At 48.8% G+C, this 18,248-nt stretch overlaps 1 protein-coding gene across 3 annotated transcripts in view; it reads right to left on the bottom strand.

Annotated features, from left to right (window-relative positions):
- defl (Integrator complex subunit 7) overlaps positions 1-17,881 on the bottom strand; it is an 80,602-nt gene extending 62,721 nt beyond the window's left edge. The window contains exons 1-7 of one of the 3 annotated variants that reach the window (XM_077635353.1): positions 17,670-17,881; positions 17,329-17,458; positions 16,932-17,262; positions 13,917-14,120; positions 11,078-11,423; positions 7,602-7,708; positions 2,481-2,577 (exon numbers count right to left, since the gene is read on the bottom strand). In XM_077635353.1, the coding sequence (XP_077491479.1) occupies positions 2,481-2,577; positions 7,602-7,708; positions 11,078-11,423; positions 13,917-14,120; positions 16,932-17,262; positions 17,329-17,458; positions 17,670-17,766 (1,312 nt within the window). In that variant the 5' untranslated portion in view covers positions 17,767-17,881. The remainder of the gene's footprint in view (positions 1-2,480; positions 2,578-7,601; positions 7,709-11,077; positions 11,424-13,916; positions 14,121-16,931; positions 17,263-17,328; positions 17,459-17,669) is intronic. The other 2 variants (XM_077635352.1, XM_077635354.1) reach the window with 2 other exon arrangements.
- Between the last annotated feature and the right edge of the window lie 367 nt (positions 17,882-18,248).

Raw genomic sequence — 18,248 nt, 5'->3', positions numbered from 1 at the left:
CGAGGATAGAATGACGCGTGCGGGAACCAAGTAAGTTTCAGCATCTCGCTTTAAAATTTTTTTTAACTCTGTGGCAAGGTTTTAATAACACTAAATGTAATGAGAGGTATTATGTGTCAGCACGCTGACCAGTACACATCTTTCGCTTTCTGCGCTGATTTTTCACAAAGCTTTACAGATGATTTGCGTTCCGATTAGGTTATGGATCAGAGTCTGTTCTCTCTGATCAAAATTAGTAGTCGACCTTATGCATTTACTAACTCTCCAACAGCGCATAGTCAGTCGGACGTGAACATATCGACACATATGTCAACAATGTAATGGAGGAGACAAATTTTATCAGCTGGCCGAGGCCTATGTTGCTCAATCATGTAGTCCAGTTGTGAAGAAGCGCGTTCATTAATTTGCCAGCAAATCGTGGCCATGGGCACTGATTGCGCTCCATCTACGAACCTTGATCGCTCGTGCCGTGGCGAACTTAGTGCATTCAAAGAACCATACGCCAATACTGTTTAGTCTTAGAAGTATTCGCTTGAGTTTTCTCGAGTTCAGTTGCTTTTAGAAGGGCTAGAAAGCTCTCTCAGCCGTGGAGCAGTTGCAAGGTCGCAAGCACTGTTTTCCTTTAATGTCGTGCGATCGCCCCGGCACGTTATGCGCATTAATGCGCCTATGTGCTGTGATACCCACTATGTATAAAAACTGAGGTGTGAATGTGTTATTTTTTCAGGATATACACTTGCTAATATGGACTGCTAAAAGCGCAATATTAACTCCATGATGCAGTTTCAGCGAGGCGTACGCCTGATTGAATGAACACTAGCAACGGCTTTGAAATGCTGACGTTGAAAATCTCGGATATGCATTGCACATTGCAGTTAAGGGAATGGCAGTACGCAGCTGGCCGACGGTTTTGTGTGATTGTATTGCAGTGCACACAGCTGCTAGCGTCAGCGCTCACGATAGTTCAGTGCCACAGAAGTTGGTCAACACAGTTGCGCTTGCAAAATATGATGATGATTATGGATTTTTATGGCGCAAAGGCATCTAAGGCCAAAGAGCGCCATGACACAAGGTGGGGTCAAAGACCCGTTTTCCAAGCATTTCACCCTAAATAAGCCGAGCACCAGACGAGGGGAAAGCTTGTACCCATTGTATCACCGGTGGGTACCCGGCGGCACTGGGGATCGAACCCCGCACCTCCCGCATGCGAGGCGGATGCTCAACCACTTGGCCACCGCTGCGGTCGCTTGCAAAATAACCACTCGCTACCCCACCGGATGAATTTGCTTCCACTTGAAAATAAAATAGCGATGATAATGCACAACACTTGAACCGGTGCTTAAATGCGCGTATTAAAGCGACAATGGCACAGCGTTCGAATTTCAAAACCACTTTCCCGTGCCGATTCTTGCCCTCATCAGCGCCAAATTTCAAGCGAAGATGAGGACGCGGTAGGAGTGTGCTGGCACTGAGTAAAATGACCTACACTTGGTAAAAGGTCGCCAGAGCAAGCAGCACAGCTACTGAAGCATTGGCTTTGGAAATTCCACTCATGAGATTCATGACAGCTACACAAGTATCAGAAAGTACGCATAGTAAATGACGCACCAGCTCGACGAGCTCGACTGAACCAAGATGGAAACCGGAAGCTGTGGGCGCGGTGTTGCCAAGCAGTTTCGCATATCGTCTATTCATTCAGTCAATCAAATGGGAGGATTTCTGACTTGATATTCGAAACTTTCAAATATTCACGCAGACATTACCACTGCTGAGCTAGCAACACAGATATGCCGAGTCTCACTTCAAGGCACCAATATCAAGTGTTGTGCAATCACACCAATCTTCAATGGCAGTCAGATATTCCAGTGCAGCTTATGACGAAAATTCAGCAGACAAAATCTGCGAGTGACAACACACCTCTTCAGTCAAAAAGTACCTGTCTGGCCTTAGGCTCTAGCCACCGAAAAAAAATCAGCTTGGGGCTTGCTTCATTATCTTGCTACCCTGCAAATCATTTTATTTCTGGGAAAAGGGAAGACCCTCAGGAGGACGTGGCAATGGGTGGCAGAGAAGGCATTTGAATACATGACTCCCCCCACTGCCACACTTTTGAGACTTGATTGCACTGAAAAGTTGAGTTTGGAACGGCCCAGAGAGATGCATCCTGTTGAGAATTCAGGCAATGCATACATGCCACTGTACAATGAGTCCAGGAGACATACCACACAGATGCCTTTCCATGAGAGCCTCATGCAATTTCAGTTTTATGCTGCACACTAGCTTCTGCAACAGACCATGCTATGCTGAGTCCAGTGTCTAGCTGATGCACTGCACAGGACAACAGGCGGAAGCCAGCTGACACCCTGTCCAGCAAAGGGAAGGATCTTTTCCAAGGGAAGGCCATGGTCTTCACAGAGAAGGGATGCACAACCATTTCCACCCCCAATAGATGGAGTGTGCTGCACAGTGTTTCAACCCACCTGACCAGTAAGAGAGGAATGAGCCCAGCACGTCTACAAACTGACTGCACAGGTCTGGGTCTGCGTCACACAGCAGCACAATGCATCGCAGGCAGCCCTGCACACATCAAAAAGGGGGGGGGAATAGGCAAACACTCCTTGCAATACACGACATCATCATCTCTCCATGTAGCCACCAGTCTGACCTCCACTCACTCATTTGATTTGTAGTGTTCACTTTTAACTGCATTTGTGGGAACATTCAATATTTTCAAATATCCAGCCAACCAATTAGTATCCGAAATCTCGAAACATTCGCCTCGAGCGAATAACATTTCTGGAGTACTAGCTATGTGTGGTTTCAGTTCAACATACCTCCAGCAGGATGGCATTGTGGTGCACATGCAGCCCAAGCCCTGGCTCCATGTTTACAGTGAAACCGCATTATAGCGAACAACTAAAAAATCGTAAAATACAGTAATCCCCCATTGTAACGAAATTGCTTTACTCGAAATACAGCTTTATTCGAAATTTCTTCCGCTCCTGACCCAAACGCATGCACTTTAAGCTGCATTACTCGAAGCGCACGAAAAGCTTGACCTGCAAGCAGATCGCTGCAGTGGCAAGCAGATCGCTGCAACCGTGTGCTGGCGACCCTTTTGCGCATGCAGTGTCAAATTAATACCGCCGACGACTTAGTCTCATGAAGGCACAGAACAGGCCACAAAAGTACCAAACCTACGACCGATGACCTGCCTAGTAACCAAGCGAGTGCCGAGTGCCCCCAGCTGTTTACAGCAGAGCGAACGGAAGCTGTCAAATTCCATGGTGCAGCGCACCCGTACAGTTAATCTCGGTCGCATTCGCATCGCTGGTGTCCCCCATGATAAAATCTACATGAAAATACCTGACGCTTTGCGATGGCAGGAAACCGTGGTCTCTTGAATGTCGAAAAGTGGCCAAAAGATCGTGGGCAGACTTGTGCTGTAGCATTCCATGAGGTGCGCTCGATGAACAAAGTTTTACCGCTCTAAAGAGCACTTCTGGCTGCCAAAAAGCACAAAACAAGTGTCCCTCTGATTATGGGCCCATTCACACTTGTGAGTCGCAGAAATTGTGCGACTGTTTTGGTCAAAAAGCGACAGTCACAAACGGTCTCATTGGTCGAAAAGCGACAGCCGCAGGCCAGTCACTCGCTGATCGCTTTTCCAGAATTGCGACTGCGAGTCGCAAAATGAAGAGCCAACCAGCGAGCGAGCTGAGCTTTCGGCAACGATGCCAACCACGGACACGCCGGCCAATGATTTGAGCTGCCCCCTGGCTGCCATAGTCGTCACTAAGCCTAACTGTTTCACATCGCTCAAAGCAGATGAAACTCTCGAAAGTGCGCGAACAACATAATTCCCGATAGTTTTTACTTCAAACGAGAAGGCGACCCACAGGTCACACTTACAAGTATGAACAACGGTGTTGTCGAGCTGCTGCCTGGTCGCAAGCGACTGCTGGTCGCATGCCCTTTGCCATGTTCGATGCGATGAGCTACGCTAACAAACTGGGAAGACAACTTTGGGGAATCCAGTCTAGAAATTTGCTTGCCGCTCGCCATAATCGGCCTGCATCGCAATAAAACACTGCCCCTAGCTTCATTGCACTTTTGACGGTGCAAATCGACTGATTACTTGCCGAAAACACGAAAAATCTGAGCGTCGCCAGCGGCGAGTAAGGCTGTCAACATGGCAGGTCAACGCAACCATGGTGTTTCCCCGGCGATTTTGTCGAGCCGGTCACACTCGATTCGCGCCATCCGACTAGACAAATGGTCTAAATGCGTGGTACGATTGCTGAATTTTGTTCCTAGACATTTGTCAATGGCGCGAATGTGACACTGTGCGAACACCGACACTCGAACTGTAGCATTAGCACAGGGTCATCGATTATGATGCGCCAAAAAACTCTTTTGCAAACTTCACTGATGCATACCTCGGGAAAAAATTTCCCAGTAGCCAAGCAAAGCACCTACTGCAAAACCGTTCAGTTTTCACGATCGCGCTGCATACCCACAATGAGCGGCTAATCGTTTTTTGAAGCACAACAAACACAACCTCAGACTCGAGCCACGGCATTTGCGGTGCTTTCCAGCGCGATTCTCTAGTAGTCTTCTGTGACACCCCCCCTTCATAAAAGCGGCCACTGCTTTTGCGATTCAAAATACCCCGAAGGTTGAATGCATGGGCAGCGACCACGGCCTCGTGCAATGCTTGATCAGGTTAGAGCAGGGGTTGCACGCGTCAGGCAAGAGCTTGAAACTGCCAAAGCTCATTGCCTTTTTTGCACCCGAATAAAGTTTTGCTTCACTGAATACATTGTATTTTGACTTCCTCGCAGGTGCGGTGCTAGACTGCTTTAGCTTTTCTCGGGTTGTCGCTTATATCGAATTACCGCTTATAACGAATTTTTTCGCCGTCCCGCTGACTTCGTTATGAGGAGGGATTACTGTAGTTCGCTATAGCCAAAATTTGTAACAAAATTTTGTCAGAAACACGCACAACAGCGGCATAATTTAGTCATTGAAGGGACAGCAATTCTGGTAATCCTTACTAGAGAAACGGAGAGACGTTTTCCGTGGTTTTGACGGCATTTCGAAGATGCTCGCGGCTATTGCGAAAGCCTAAAAAAAAAAAAAACGAGCGCCAGTTAGGTTGGCTTCCCAGCACAGCACAAGCGCAGGTTGAGCACTGGTGAAAGGTTCTTCCCGGCATCACAGTCCTGTCGGGTGGAGGAAAGCGATACGTCGCAGCGAAAGCTATCGCTGTTTTCACCACCTCTGCGACAGCCTACATGAGCGCAGGATTATTACTGCAAGTTTATAACCACCTGCGCTGCTGCTTACAGGGCGCTGTCAACGAATTCCAGAGGCATGAATGTGTGCTTACTGCCGGACTGCAACCCTACATGCCGCAGCTGGGGAGTGTGAGATAAAAGTGCAAACCTTGGCGCGAACGCTTGCCGTATCACTATCAGTCACTTGTGTGATGCGGCGAAGCCTGCCACCTGCCATCCGAACGGGCACAGTTTGGCGCTGGGGAGTTTGATATATCCGGTTCACAGCCAACCGCGAACGATATATAAAGTAGAAATTGCATGCATTTGTTAAAAACATTCACAAAGAGCGCAATATAGCCAATAATTCGTAATATCCGTGTTTGCTATATCCAGGTTTGACTGTACTTCCTAAGCATGTGCCCCAAGCCCCCACATGTATTCCGCAGCCAGTCTACACATGTGCGCGGGAGATGATAAAAGCAGGTGCGACTGCGCTTCCCAGATCTGTACCTGCCATGTGATGGCACACATCGGAACTGGCACGGCGGTGCACACAAATCGGAGGATGCGCGGCTGCCTCGACTTCCGCAGGAAGAGTTTGAGCTGACCACAGCTGCCAAGCACGACAGCGTGAGCACGAGGCACATGGAGATGGCTGCCCCTTTCCGACGCCCGACGCGAGGTGGCACTGGGCACGCAGGTGTGTACACCTCACAGGCGGCCATGAGTCACCGATGGCAGTTTTTTGCAAAAGGTTGATGCAGCTTCTATGAGTGCGACAAAGCTTCCATGCAGTCTCTTTTTTTTCATATAATGGCCTTCTGTGCTAAAAGAAATAGATTATTTTGAAAATGCCTGTTACATTATTCACCTTTCCTATGTGCCAAATGTATCTCAAATATATTCACACTTCACACAAGACACTTATAACCTCTAAGCTCATAGATCAGTGAAGAGGAAAGGGACTGAAAAACAGGGTAACAAAGCAACATACGTTCAAAATCAAGACAATCAATGGAAACAGGTACAGAAAGAGATTGCAAGCAAAAGAACACAACCCCTGAAAAATAACACAGTGCATGCAAGGAAACAAGCGAGAAGTGTTGCGCCAGCATGCACTCTACAAAAATAGTCGATGGACAAGGTGAGGTGGGGACTAGCCCACTTTGTTCCCTTTAGGGTTTGTTTCCCCACGGTGTCCTTTCTAGTTACTTTAAGTAACAAGGGAAGGCACCGGTGTCGCAGCGACACGAACGCCACAGATGGCATAATTATTGCACGAGAGACAGCTCTCTCTCCAGCTCGGGAACTCGAAGCGCATTGATGTTCTAGTGCTCCGCTCTCCGCCAGCAGGGCAAGGCCTCGTGGGGGCAGGGGACATTTTGCCCTTGAACTTGTACCGTCCAGCCACAAAGCTACTCCCTTCCCAGCCCATTCTCTCGTAACGTTGCTGGTGAGTCAGACGACCTCGATTCCTTAGCGTCTTTTGTTGCAGCAATAAATGCCTTGTTTGTGTCATCCAGAGTGTCATTCCTTCGCTCTCTCAGAGCAAGGCCCACTGTGGTCAGCGTGCGCTCGGTAGCGTACGCAATCTTGGGGTGGGGTCGGCAGTTTTTGAACTGTGTCATCTGCGTTTAAAGGGGTGGAGACACCAAATTTTTCGCTGGCATATTCTTTGTTTCAAACGTTGTAAAACGCCCCAGGATGCATGATACGTGCTCCACGATTCATATATGCGCAGTAAATAATTTATTATTGTATTAGGGCCATTTTTTTTTACCTACACTGCTTAAACTGGTGTAGACAGTGTTGCATGGCTCAAATTTTTTTTGCCAGTGTAGAAACATAAGCAGAAACATAAGTTGCTAGCAAAAAAAGTCCTCCACAAGATTGATGTAATACTGCTCCAAGGATTAAGAGGTACTGCTTGTAATCTGCCCTGCCTGAAAGGAAGGCCCTGTACGTGGTTACCGGCTGCAGTCCGCTGGTAACTTGCAGGGAAGTTTGGCCACAACTGCGCGCTCACAGCATTGGTGCCTTCCTGCCCTTGCTTGCTCATTTTTCTGACCAAAAATGAGGCACTCATCGCTCGCTCGATCGATTCGGCTCATCCACCCCCCTGACTTGGTGTGCCTGCCTTCGCGCAGGATCACCTCCATTGGACCATGCACGTTTCTCCTTCCTGATTTCATTAATTCTCGTTTGTTCCCTCACCCACTCTGCCATGTCCAGCAGTAAATACCAGATAGGTTTGTGGCCGAGGAGGGACGAGCAATGTCTGCAGCTGCACACACTTCCGTCTCCCCCAGTCATGCTCACCCTGAGTGCGTGGCTAGCATCATCACTGTCCCCCTCCTGGGTGCACAGGATCAGGAGCAGGGTCTCGATGGCACTCGACACCTCTGGCATCAGGTCCAGCATGTCCTCTGCGCACAGGCCCAAACAGTCAGCCTCGGGTGATCACTAAGCAGGAGGAGGGGCGCAAGCCTTTTCACTCAACCACATTCCTAAAGAAGAAAATGCAACAGCCTTTAGGTTGCCTACTGTGGTGCCTAAATTAGTGTCTAAAGTTGTTCATGCCATTTGCATGCCAATACTCTGGTAGGAACTGGTTCCATCGCCTTTATATGGCATGCATGAGTCATTACCTTCTACAACAATGTTCGAGCACCTTCCATTGGATTATCGTATGGGATTATATCATCCCGACCCAATATAATCCACCTTAATCCATCTTCTGGGGTGGTCCAACTTGCAAATTTCGGGGGTCCTCAGATTTTCAAATTTGGCGCCGCCCTATGGTTGGTTGGCTTGTGGTCACATGGTGTTGATGACGCCGTAACTCTCTCGACCAATCAGAAAATTTCGTGGCAAAGAAGCCGGAAGGTTCTTGTGAGACGACAACCTATATGATATCACATTAAAAGCAGCGAAATGCATCTGTCTCCAGATACAACTCTGTGGCAGACTCGCAGCTGCCTTACTGATTGCCAGGTGGAGGAACAAGTGGTTTGGTCAGATATGGCGAGCAGACAAGTGGTGTGATCCACCCCTTCAACCACCATGCAACAAGCCGTATCCCTCCGGATCCAGTCCAGCAGTCGCAGTGAGTACCCTCTCCGCTCTTTCCCACCCTCTCTTCTCTTCCTCCTCTCCCCTAAAAGTGGATGCCCTCTCTCCAATCTGCCAACAGAGACTTCACACACCAACGCCGGACACCTTTGGCCATAATGGACATTATGACGCATTAAAAGCAAGCGCATTAAAAAGACTATTTTTCTTCTGTGAAGCTTCTTTGCTGCCAGACTCGTAGCACCTATGCGCCTCTCCATGGCTGTAGCTTCCTTCCATGTGGCGGTGGGGATTCTTCTGGGGAAACGCTTTCCTTGGAATCTCAGCAAGTTGCTTCGTGAGCGTTTTTCTCGCTTTGGCATCTTCTCTTCACCTCCATTTTACAGGAACAATTCTTCCACAAGTTTCACACATAAATAGATTAGTGTCTTTGCCTTCAGACTTCTGGTACAGAAAAAAGGCACTGAAAATATCCATATCCATGAGGTGTCGAAAAATTTTCTTGTAATCCCAACTCGTGTCAAGGGTAATATAAAAAATTCTGATCGCATTTGTCCACACCACCCATGCCGCTGACAAAGCAATTGTAGGTTTCGACATAACTTCACTGCTTCTGTTGACAACTTGCTCCATTGTCACAGCATGAACAGTTACTCAGAAATGTCACTGCCTTCTTGTCTTACCGTTGCATTGCAAGACACTTACCACGCTGGTAAGCAACGATTTCACTCTTTAGGAGCTTTTGTTTCTTGAATGGAGATATACCCTTCTGCATGGGCCGGGCTGTGCCGTAAACATCTGTTTTCCGCTTGATCAGTGAATCTGCTAACTCTAGATAGTTGCAGTAGTTGTCCACTGCCCAGGTTGAAAAACAGCTCCATCAATGTCATGGCCACAGCCGTTTCCTAGTCTGGCGGCACTGAGCCTTTGCCCACACGGGCAAAGAATGATGTTGCAAATACAACCAGACTTGGATTCACTAAGGAAAAAAAATTTCAGCGAGAATCTGGCTCATTTTAAGGGCGCGTACGATATTTACACGACTGTAAGTCAACCTATTTTTTTAATTTGAAAATCCGAAGTAGGGGGTCAACTTACAATCAAAACTAAAGCGTAGCACCACAATAAAGGCAAAACAAATGAGATATCGGGGATACTACAGCATGGTTGCAGTTCTGCTTGCTCTATAGTTCTGCTTAGCAGTATTCAGCCATTCTGCATGCTTTTTTGGAAGAATTTTTCTTTTTTACTTTCAACTGCGCACTTGGCACTCAGGGAGTGTCGACAGTTGATGGAATCGAAGCTGTTTCTATCGTGACAGCTTTGCCACTTGGAATGGCAGCGCTTCCAGGGAGTGTCAGTAGCCAATAGAAGAGCCAACATCGCTTATACATAGCTTGCTATTTGGCTCTGTTTGACGCATTTGACAACTGCCAAGCATGTTTTACTAGTTTTGTAGCAATAGCTACATTGCGGTAGCATATCGAGCCTGCTGCCACGGCGCCGCCACGCTGTCACGTGGTTGGACACGTGGTGCAGAGCAGCTGCCGGCGGCGCGGCGCGCCGGCGAAACCGAGCTGCCACAGCTGTGCGCATGCGGCAGGTCAAGTGAGACGAAGATGAAGAAGGAACGGCCAGCAAAACGGAGCGGCAAAACACTGACTTTGCAACTCGACTGAGCAAGTTCCACTCGGCCAGCTGTAGCTATCGCGTCACTCCAGGTTTAACCAAAGCTAAACCACCGCCAATTTTTTAATGCAGTGCTTCGTCAATTGTCATTTGTGCTCTGGGTCCGGTAAGCATCCGGCACTCGTTCACAGCTACATTCAAGATGTCTGTCATGCATTACGCCAAAGAAAGAAACAGCTGCAAGCCGGACTGCAAGTTCAATGCCTTGGAACAGGTGTGGACTGCTGCAGCAAGGCAAAATTTTCAGCTGTGCCACGTGATGGCATGCTGTGGTTGTTTGCGAAGTGAGGGAATCCACTGGTCGACAACGCACTGTAACCCCGCAGCAGCGTTACTTTCTGCTTCTGTGCAAAACCCTACAAAGCTGTCGTCTGAAGAGAAGTCGTCAAGATACTTTCTTTTGCACACACTTTCATCCTCATGCGGCAGAAGGCAGCCATGTGTCCCAGGCGGATGTCAGAGGAAGGGATATAACAAAAGGCGAGACACAGATGGCACGACATGGACAAGTGTGGCCATCTAGTGTCAGAAATATTTGCTCATGACAGCTGTAGTCGTCACTGGTTACAACGGTACAAAATCTTGTGACGACTATGCCTGTCAGCAGGAGGGAAAGGGTTAAAAAATTTGCCTTTAGGTTGCCTGCTACAGTGTGCACAATGTCTAATGTTCTTCTTGCGATTTTGCCGCCAAAACTAACGTAGGAACTGGTTCCGTTGCCCTTACAAGGTATGCATGAATAATCATCATCTGGAATGTTTGAGTACCATCCATTGGATTATCATATAGGGATTTACTAACCAGAGCCATTAATCCACCTTAACCAATTTTTGGGGGTGGGCGAACTTTCAAATTTTGGGGGTCCTCAGATTTTTAAATATTGCAGCACCCTATGAATGGTCTATAGGTGGTCACGCCATGTCAATGACGCCACGACCCTCTACACAAATCACGATATCTTGTGACAAAGAAATCTTTTGTGAGACGACGACCTAAATGCGACAGTGCTGCATTAGGCAGGACCCAACACTCACCGCGGGCAGCGTGGATGGCCAGGTGGGTGAGCAGCCGGATGGAGGCCGAGGCCAACCGCACCTGATGGTGGAAGATTCCCTCGCGGCACAGCTGCAGCACGGGCCCCTCGGGCAGCAGGTCAAACTTGTCCACGGCCACCGACTGGGCCAGCAGCACCAGCACGGACAGGGCGCCACACTTGAGGTTGAGGTAGGGCGTGCTGAGCGCGTACTGGACCAGCGCATGCACACTGTCTGTGTCCCACAGGTGGGGCTGCTCGGTGGCCAGCAGGCAGAGGTCGTCCAGGGCCTGGGCCTTCACTCCCTCCCGGGGGTCGTCCCGCAGGTACTCCACCAGGGTCCCAATCTGGGAGGGTCAAGGAAGGAGGCACAACATTGGCCACATGCTTAACAAGGAGGCTGTATTTCACGCTTGATTTCATTCTGTGACACACTGAAAGTTACATTCACCAGCTTCACCCCTGGCGGGTGTACCTGGCTTCAAACCCATCCTTGACCATGGACGCACGAGGCGAAACACAAAAAAGGCACCCCTGTTCCATGTCAGTGCACGTTAAAGATCACCAGGTGGTCGAAATTATCCCAGAGACTTCCACTACAGCACCTCTTTCATCCTTTCTTCTTTCACACCCTCCTTCCTCCCTTTCCTTACAGCCCAGTTCAGGTGACTGCCGAGATATGTGAGACAGTTACTGCACCATTTCCTTTCCTGAAAAAAAAAAAAAGAGCCACGAGGCGGCGCTGCAGAGCAATGCCAGTCAATGCTCGATATGTGAAGCACCCCAGCCCCAGTACTCTCAGCACAAAAACCGATCTTTGAGTAGTGTTGAGTGACAAGAGGGTTCGGTTGACCTAACACAGCAGCACTGACCTATTTGCGACCTAAGGCAGCTTTCGACTAGCGCTAGGTAGTACTACCCGCCCCGTGCCTGTACCCGGCAGGACGCATGGGGCTCCAATTGTGTCAAAAAATGTCATCCATTCGTATGCTAATCGGTTCCGCAGAAAAAAATTCGAATTGCTCACCGTTTACCCAGCTCATTCGTGCTGGCGGTCACTTCCTCAGACAAGTGGGAGGTAGTGAGAGGGCTAACTTTTTATTCTGATAATATCCAGGTTGTGCATCGCGCCAAAAACCGAAACTACAGGCCCGTTTGCAGTTCAGTTTGCTGCTTGCAATTGGGCAGCATGCATGTGGAGGCAGGGTGGAATGCCGCTTTTTCGCTTTTTATTTTCATTGGCTTCAGACTGCTGTCCTTGTGATTACACGTTTGTTGCTTTGAGTTGCACGCACACTGCAATGCCGTCCTGCAGAAAACTCCAAAATAAAATGCGGCGGCAGTAATTGCAAAGCCCGTCCAGTAACAGTAAGCGCGTTTACGCAATTCAATTTTTTGGCTGGGTCCATTTTTTTGCTCTGGTCGGTTAATTCAATAACCCGGTTAATTCGAATAATTTTTGCAGTCCGAACGACTTTGAATTAACAAGGTTTTACAGTACTTATTCTGGAATAATAAAATTTGGCAGAGATGGTTCCAGCAACGATGTAAACTTGCCCCACAAGTTTCAATGAAATTGAACAGGCGGTTCAACAACAACATGCCAGAAGCTGCCAGCCAATTACGAAGAAAAACTCATCACTTCCAGCGGTATGTGATAAAGCTCCACACGGAACACAGGTTCGAGTTTGGCCAGATTGGAAATGCTGCCTAAAACGTCAGTGCATTATGACATGCCGAGCGCACGCACAGTTAATGAAGTAGGAGCCCGAGAACTGAAGGTGAAGACGACCGAGCACGAGAAGCAGCGTGCCCCAGTGATGTCCTGTATAACAGCTTATGTCCAAAAGCTTCCACCATACATCATCCTCAGAAGGAAAAAAAAAGCCAAAAAATGAATGTTTCCGTAAAGATGTCATCATAAGAGTCCAGAAAAGAGGGTGGATGACAGCAGAGCTGATGTCCCACTGGTTTCAAGTTGTGTGGCAGCAGCGGCTGGGAGCATTGCTCGGCGGACCTGCAGGCACACTGTCGATGCTTCTGCTGGACATGCTTTGTGGCCGTCTTACTCTGAAGGTAAAGACCAAGCCTCAGAACAGCAATTGTGACTTGGTTGTGATTCCAGGTGGCATGATGCTAGCGCTGCAATGCCTCGACATTTCAGTCAACAAACCTTATAAAGCTGATCTTCAACAGGAGTATGAAGAGTGGGTGTGGAGCCCCTACGGGAAAACTGCAGAAAGAGTCCCTCCCCACCAATCATTGCAAGAGGGATTTCTCACACATTGAAGCGGGTCCAAGTCAACGTTGTGGCCAAGTCGTTTAAGAAGTGTTTGATTACAAACCACTTCGATGGAACAGAAGACGACCTGCTATGGGATACTAAGACCAGTGGCTCCAGCCTTGCAACGGACTCGAGTGGCAGTAAGAGTGACTGAGTATCAGACAAAAGCAGTGAATTCACTGTATGCACCTATTTTTGTTTTGAATGTTTGCCAAATAAAATGTTATTTCTCGTGCCCGTCTCATTGAGATATCGCTGCGAAAAGAAGGAGGGGGAGGGGAGTCATTTTAGATTGTTCGAACCTAAGCACCCCCCCTCACTTTGTGCATCACGATCATGAAAACAGGGGATGTTTAGAATCGAAGAAATACGGTAAATCTTTCGAACATATGATAGGACGTACACGCCATTTATTTGGTCACAGAGTGACCTAACAGGAGCTTCAATTTTTGGGCCCCCTGCTGCAAAGCTACCCTGTAACCATGCAGTGTGGTACTGTAAACACAAAATTTAAAAAAAATGGAATGCAGGAGCAACCCCCAGGAGGCCTGCTCACCTGACTGGGGATGTGGGTGACAGTGGCGGCGGCCAGTCGGGTGAGCACCCGCAGGGTGGCCTGCACCAGCCGCTGGGACGGGTAGCGGGGCAGCAGCCGGTGCAGGCACTCGTCCCGCACCAGGGCGGCCGTGGGGGCGTCCTGGTGCAGTCCCTCCAGCACACCCAGCAGCCGCAGCTTGGTGTCCACCGGGGTGGCCAAGCCCTGCATCACGGAGGGCACCATGCTCTCTCTCTCACTTCCAGAAACAATGCAACACATCACTGACCGTCTGTCTCCAATACAAATCAGACGTCAGTTGAAATTTTTCTTTCAGCTAACTATCGTCATTATAATGTGCACACCTCCATTATCTTTCCTTATTCCACGGGGCATCATACTAGAAATCGCCACTCTCTTCCAACGACACCATTATACTCGTGGGTTAATTGCTTTAAGTGCCCTAATTTTCCAAGGACCATCACTAACTAGAACAGTCTCACTGATGAAGTGGCGATGCAGAAGTCATTTTATTTATTTGAAAAGCATTTAAACTGACTATAGTTAATTAGGTTGCTACGGCATTCTCTTCGCTGAGCCTGTACATATGCATCTGTTTTGTTTTTTATGCGCCTGTATTTTTGTACTTTGGCAGAAGTACATTCCCACCTGCTATGATCTTATATCAAAATTTCAGTATTCATAATTGAATAAATAAAATGCCAATACATTCACAACAAATTGCCGAAGACATTCAGGCTCAAATCAAACCTCAATAAGAGAAAACCTCCACAAGGCACACCAGACTAAAGCAGGTGTTTGCTTGAAATGCACTGCTCTGTAACACACTGGAGGCTCTCTGACATGGTAAGCAAAGCCATGCCATCAGTTCAGGTCCCAGCAAAATTATCCCACACAGTAATCAGTGCTCTTTATTCCTTTGAGGCGGCGGGGGGGGGGGGGGGGGGGGGGGGGTTCTTTATAAATTTATGCACGAATAAAAATTGGGCACTATATCCTCAACTCAGAAAGTGGGCCTTTCCCGATACTACTTCACAATTTGGGTTGACAATGGCAAGAATTGCATAGTTACAAGCACAGATTTTCTTGCAGCAGGCAGAGTACACTTATTTTCCACAAAGAAAATGAACGAAGTATGCTCCACAATCCCCCTGGCAACACAGATTTCCGTTAAATAACGTTCCTTTACTTTTGTAATTAATGCGAAAGCATTAGATGGCTCATCGTCATGACAACCCGCCGACACCCAAAAGGTAATTAACGTAGTGGCTAGCGCACAAGGTAGACGTACACAAAAAGAATCTAGAGAGGACAAACGCTAGACTTGCAACTGAATTTTACTTCAGAAAGGACGTATTTATACAAGATTTTATCTTCCATTCTCATTGACTTGCGCCGCTGGTGCCGCCTACAGTTGCAGTCGCATCAAAGTGTGATAATGAAACACTTAAAAAAGCCACATGTTACAACAAGGCATAGCGTTATTAAAGCGACAAGGCTGGGGTGCAGTAGTGAAGATTCAAGAATGATGTATATATGATGTAAACCCGAAGAAATATCTAAAAGGTGGGCACAAACAATGAAAACGCAACGGTGATAGTGAATGAAACTTGCAAAAGGCAACATAAAGGCTAAAACTGATCTGTATATAGGCAGGCCAGGGTAAAACAGATAATTCACATAAAATCACTAAAACTAAGAAGAAATAAAAACTGAAAAAAAACAACTAAGACCACCCCAACCCGTGGCACGAATGTGAAAACAGCAAATGTGAAAAGGACATACAGAAATATGAGAGAACTACTGGCGCAAGTACACAGGTGCGGGCCATCAGTAGCTGTTGCGGCGTGCTAAATGTATTTACCATCTTGCGCAGGCCGTCAATCCGTTACAGTATCTCGCACTCGAGTGTAAAATCCAATTTGGATCACGTTCGAATCCATAAGTCAGGGAACATCACTGATCAGTATTCCCTTCTGTGCCGTTGACATGACGAAGATGCATTGCTGGGTCAGCTGGGCATTCACGTGGTTGTTGTAACCATGAAAACGATGCTACCAGCCTTGGCAAGAACGAGTTACAGTGATTAGGCAACCATGGTGTGCAAACTTCCGTCACGTGCTCAGATAGGCTGTTTTGATTGGTCCCGCCCCATGTCGTCGTTGGGAGAGTGAAATAGGAATGGGGATTTGCGCGAAAATCGCGTTGAGGGCAGCATTTTGTTTGCTTGCATTTTGAAATTTCTTCACTGAATAACTCACGTTCCTATGTATGGATTCCTGTAATTCTTTTTGAGTCAGCATCTGTGTGACAAAGAATTCATCTGCGGTATAGCTGGCATCCGTTCAAGCAGGGTTTCGCAGCCCCTTTAACACGAATGACTGCCGTCAGTGCCACGAAGTGATAGTCATCGGGTGTGAGATTATGCTCTCGGCAAGTTCATGGTGGCTGGCGATAGCTGGTGCGCAGCTAGCTTTGACTGCTTTTTCACTTGTGCCTGATCGCCGCATGGACACTGCGCTCGTCACGGGGGCGTTTCTGCATTTTTTGCTCGCCGATGCGGCCTCCATGGCCCCGGCAACGCTCTTTGCAGTTTTCTTATCGTAGGAATCACAAATTGCACTCAAAGCATGCTGTGCACAAGCTATCATCAGCCACTGTAAACATACCGAGAGTATTATCTCGCACCAATGACTACCCCTTGGTGGCGGCCACACATTCCGCCATTGGTGTTAAGTTTGTGGGCGGCTGTACAAGTGCAGTACTTTCAACTTCATTCCATGAAGGAAAACAGGGTCAGTGTTCTCGTCAGTACACTAACAATCTAATGAGCATGTCATAGCACCAGATAAGACTAGCGTAGTTCTGCACTTGTTCGTGCGATATGCTTCTCCTTCCCTGCACAGTAGAAATGAAGCACAATAATGAAACCCAAGTATTACCGACGGGTATTTGCCACTTTTCTCTGTACGCCCTCTGGACAAGGAAGGCACCGGCAAGCGGGCAGCGCCTCACCTGGATCATCTGCCCGATGCGGGCGCACATGTTGGCCGCAAAGGCCTTGGACTGTGCGGCGAAGCGGGCCGCCGCAAAGATGGCCGCCTCCTGCTCGACGGCGTCGTGCGACTCGAGGCTGCTGCGGATGCTATGGTGCAGATCCTTGCGCTCGGCCACGATGGCGGCGATGCTGCCCAGCGTCCGGAGAGTGAGCGCCCGGGCCACCGGGTCGTTGCTGTACATGACGGAGAAGATGCGGCGCACGAACTCGTCGATGTTGAGCACCTTGTCCAGGTGCCGCTCACTCTGCTGCACCACCTTCAGCACCAGCATCCGAAGGAAGTTGCTCCTGCGCCCCCACAAAAGAAGAAACTATAGCAGGCGCCGTGCAGAGGCCGCGGCGTCCACTACTCACCCGACCCGGAACACCTCGGCCAGCTTCAGGCACGCCGAGTTGATGAGAATCGGGAACGGGTACTTCTCGAAGAGGCGCGGAAACCGCACGATCGTCTCGCATTGCTCCCCGAGCCGGCCCGAACGCAGGCCTGCACACACGGGGGTTCAGTCGGTGCACTCCGTCCCTACACCTGAATTTTCCATGCCAGAGCAATCAAAAACACCGAAGCTATTCGGCCCCGCACACAACCCGATTGAGAAACCGCGGTGCGCAGTGCACTACAGGCGAGCACCTCGCACCACAAAAGCAGTGGCACTTGGCGCACAGCTGCTCCGTACTATGTGTGACAATGTGCCAACCTTTGTCCAGCTCCGTCAACGCCGAATTCGCATCCTGATCCGTTTCCGAAAAAGAAGCGTCGCCAAAGCCCAGCAAACGCTGACCGACCGACGCCATGACGCCGGGCGGGTTACCAGCGTTGCCCAAGCAACTGTGCACACATGGCCTATATAGCTTAGTAGATGTGTGAAAGTGAATTTTAGTACGTTAAATATTACGGCAACTACCAAGACAAAAAAAACCAAACATTTAAGGCAGAACCGGTGACACGCACGCCGGCAGACCGATTTTTGGTTATTTTGGTATCGCGTGCCACCACCGAGCTACGGAGCGTGTTTCCAAAGAGAAGCGTTTGCGGGTCGGTGGGCTGGAAACGCCGATTGGTCGGTGGGATGCGTGTCTGCGTGACGTTTTTTCGCTTCGCCCTCGTTCTCAACCGGATGTGGGGTCGCCGCGCATCTCTCGGCCTGTCCCTAGAGTGCCTAGGGAATCGCTACGGCCGGCCGCCGGGCGTGGGTGGTCTGCGGGCATTCTCTTCGTGAGGGTAGGCGGCCGCGCGCGCGTTTCGAAAGCTGTACAGGTATGCTTTTTTTTTTTTT

Source organism: Amblyomma americanum, chromosome 8, assembly GCF_052857255.1.
Source record: "Amblyomma americanum isolate KBUSLIRL-KWMA chromosome 8, ASM5285725v1, whole genome shotgun sequence".
Classification (NCBI taxonomy): Eukaryota; Metazoa; Arthropoda; class Arachnida; order Ixodida; family Ixodidae; genus Amblyomma; species Amblyomma americanum.
The sequence above is the reverse complement of the archived record's forward strand: the minus strand, read 5'-3'. Positions and strand labels throughout refer to the sequence as shown.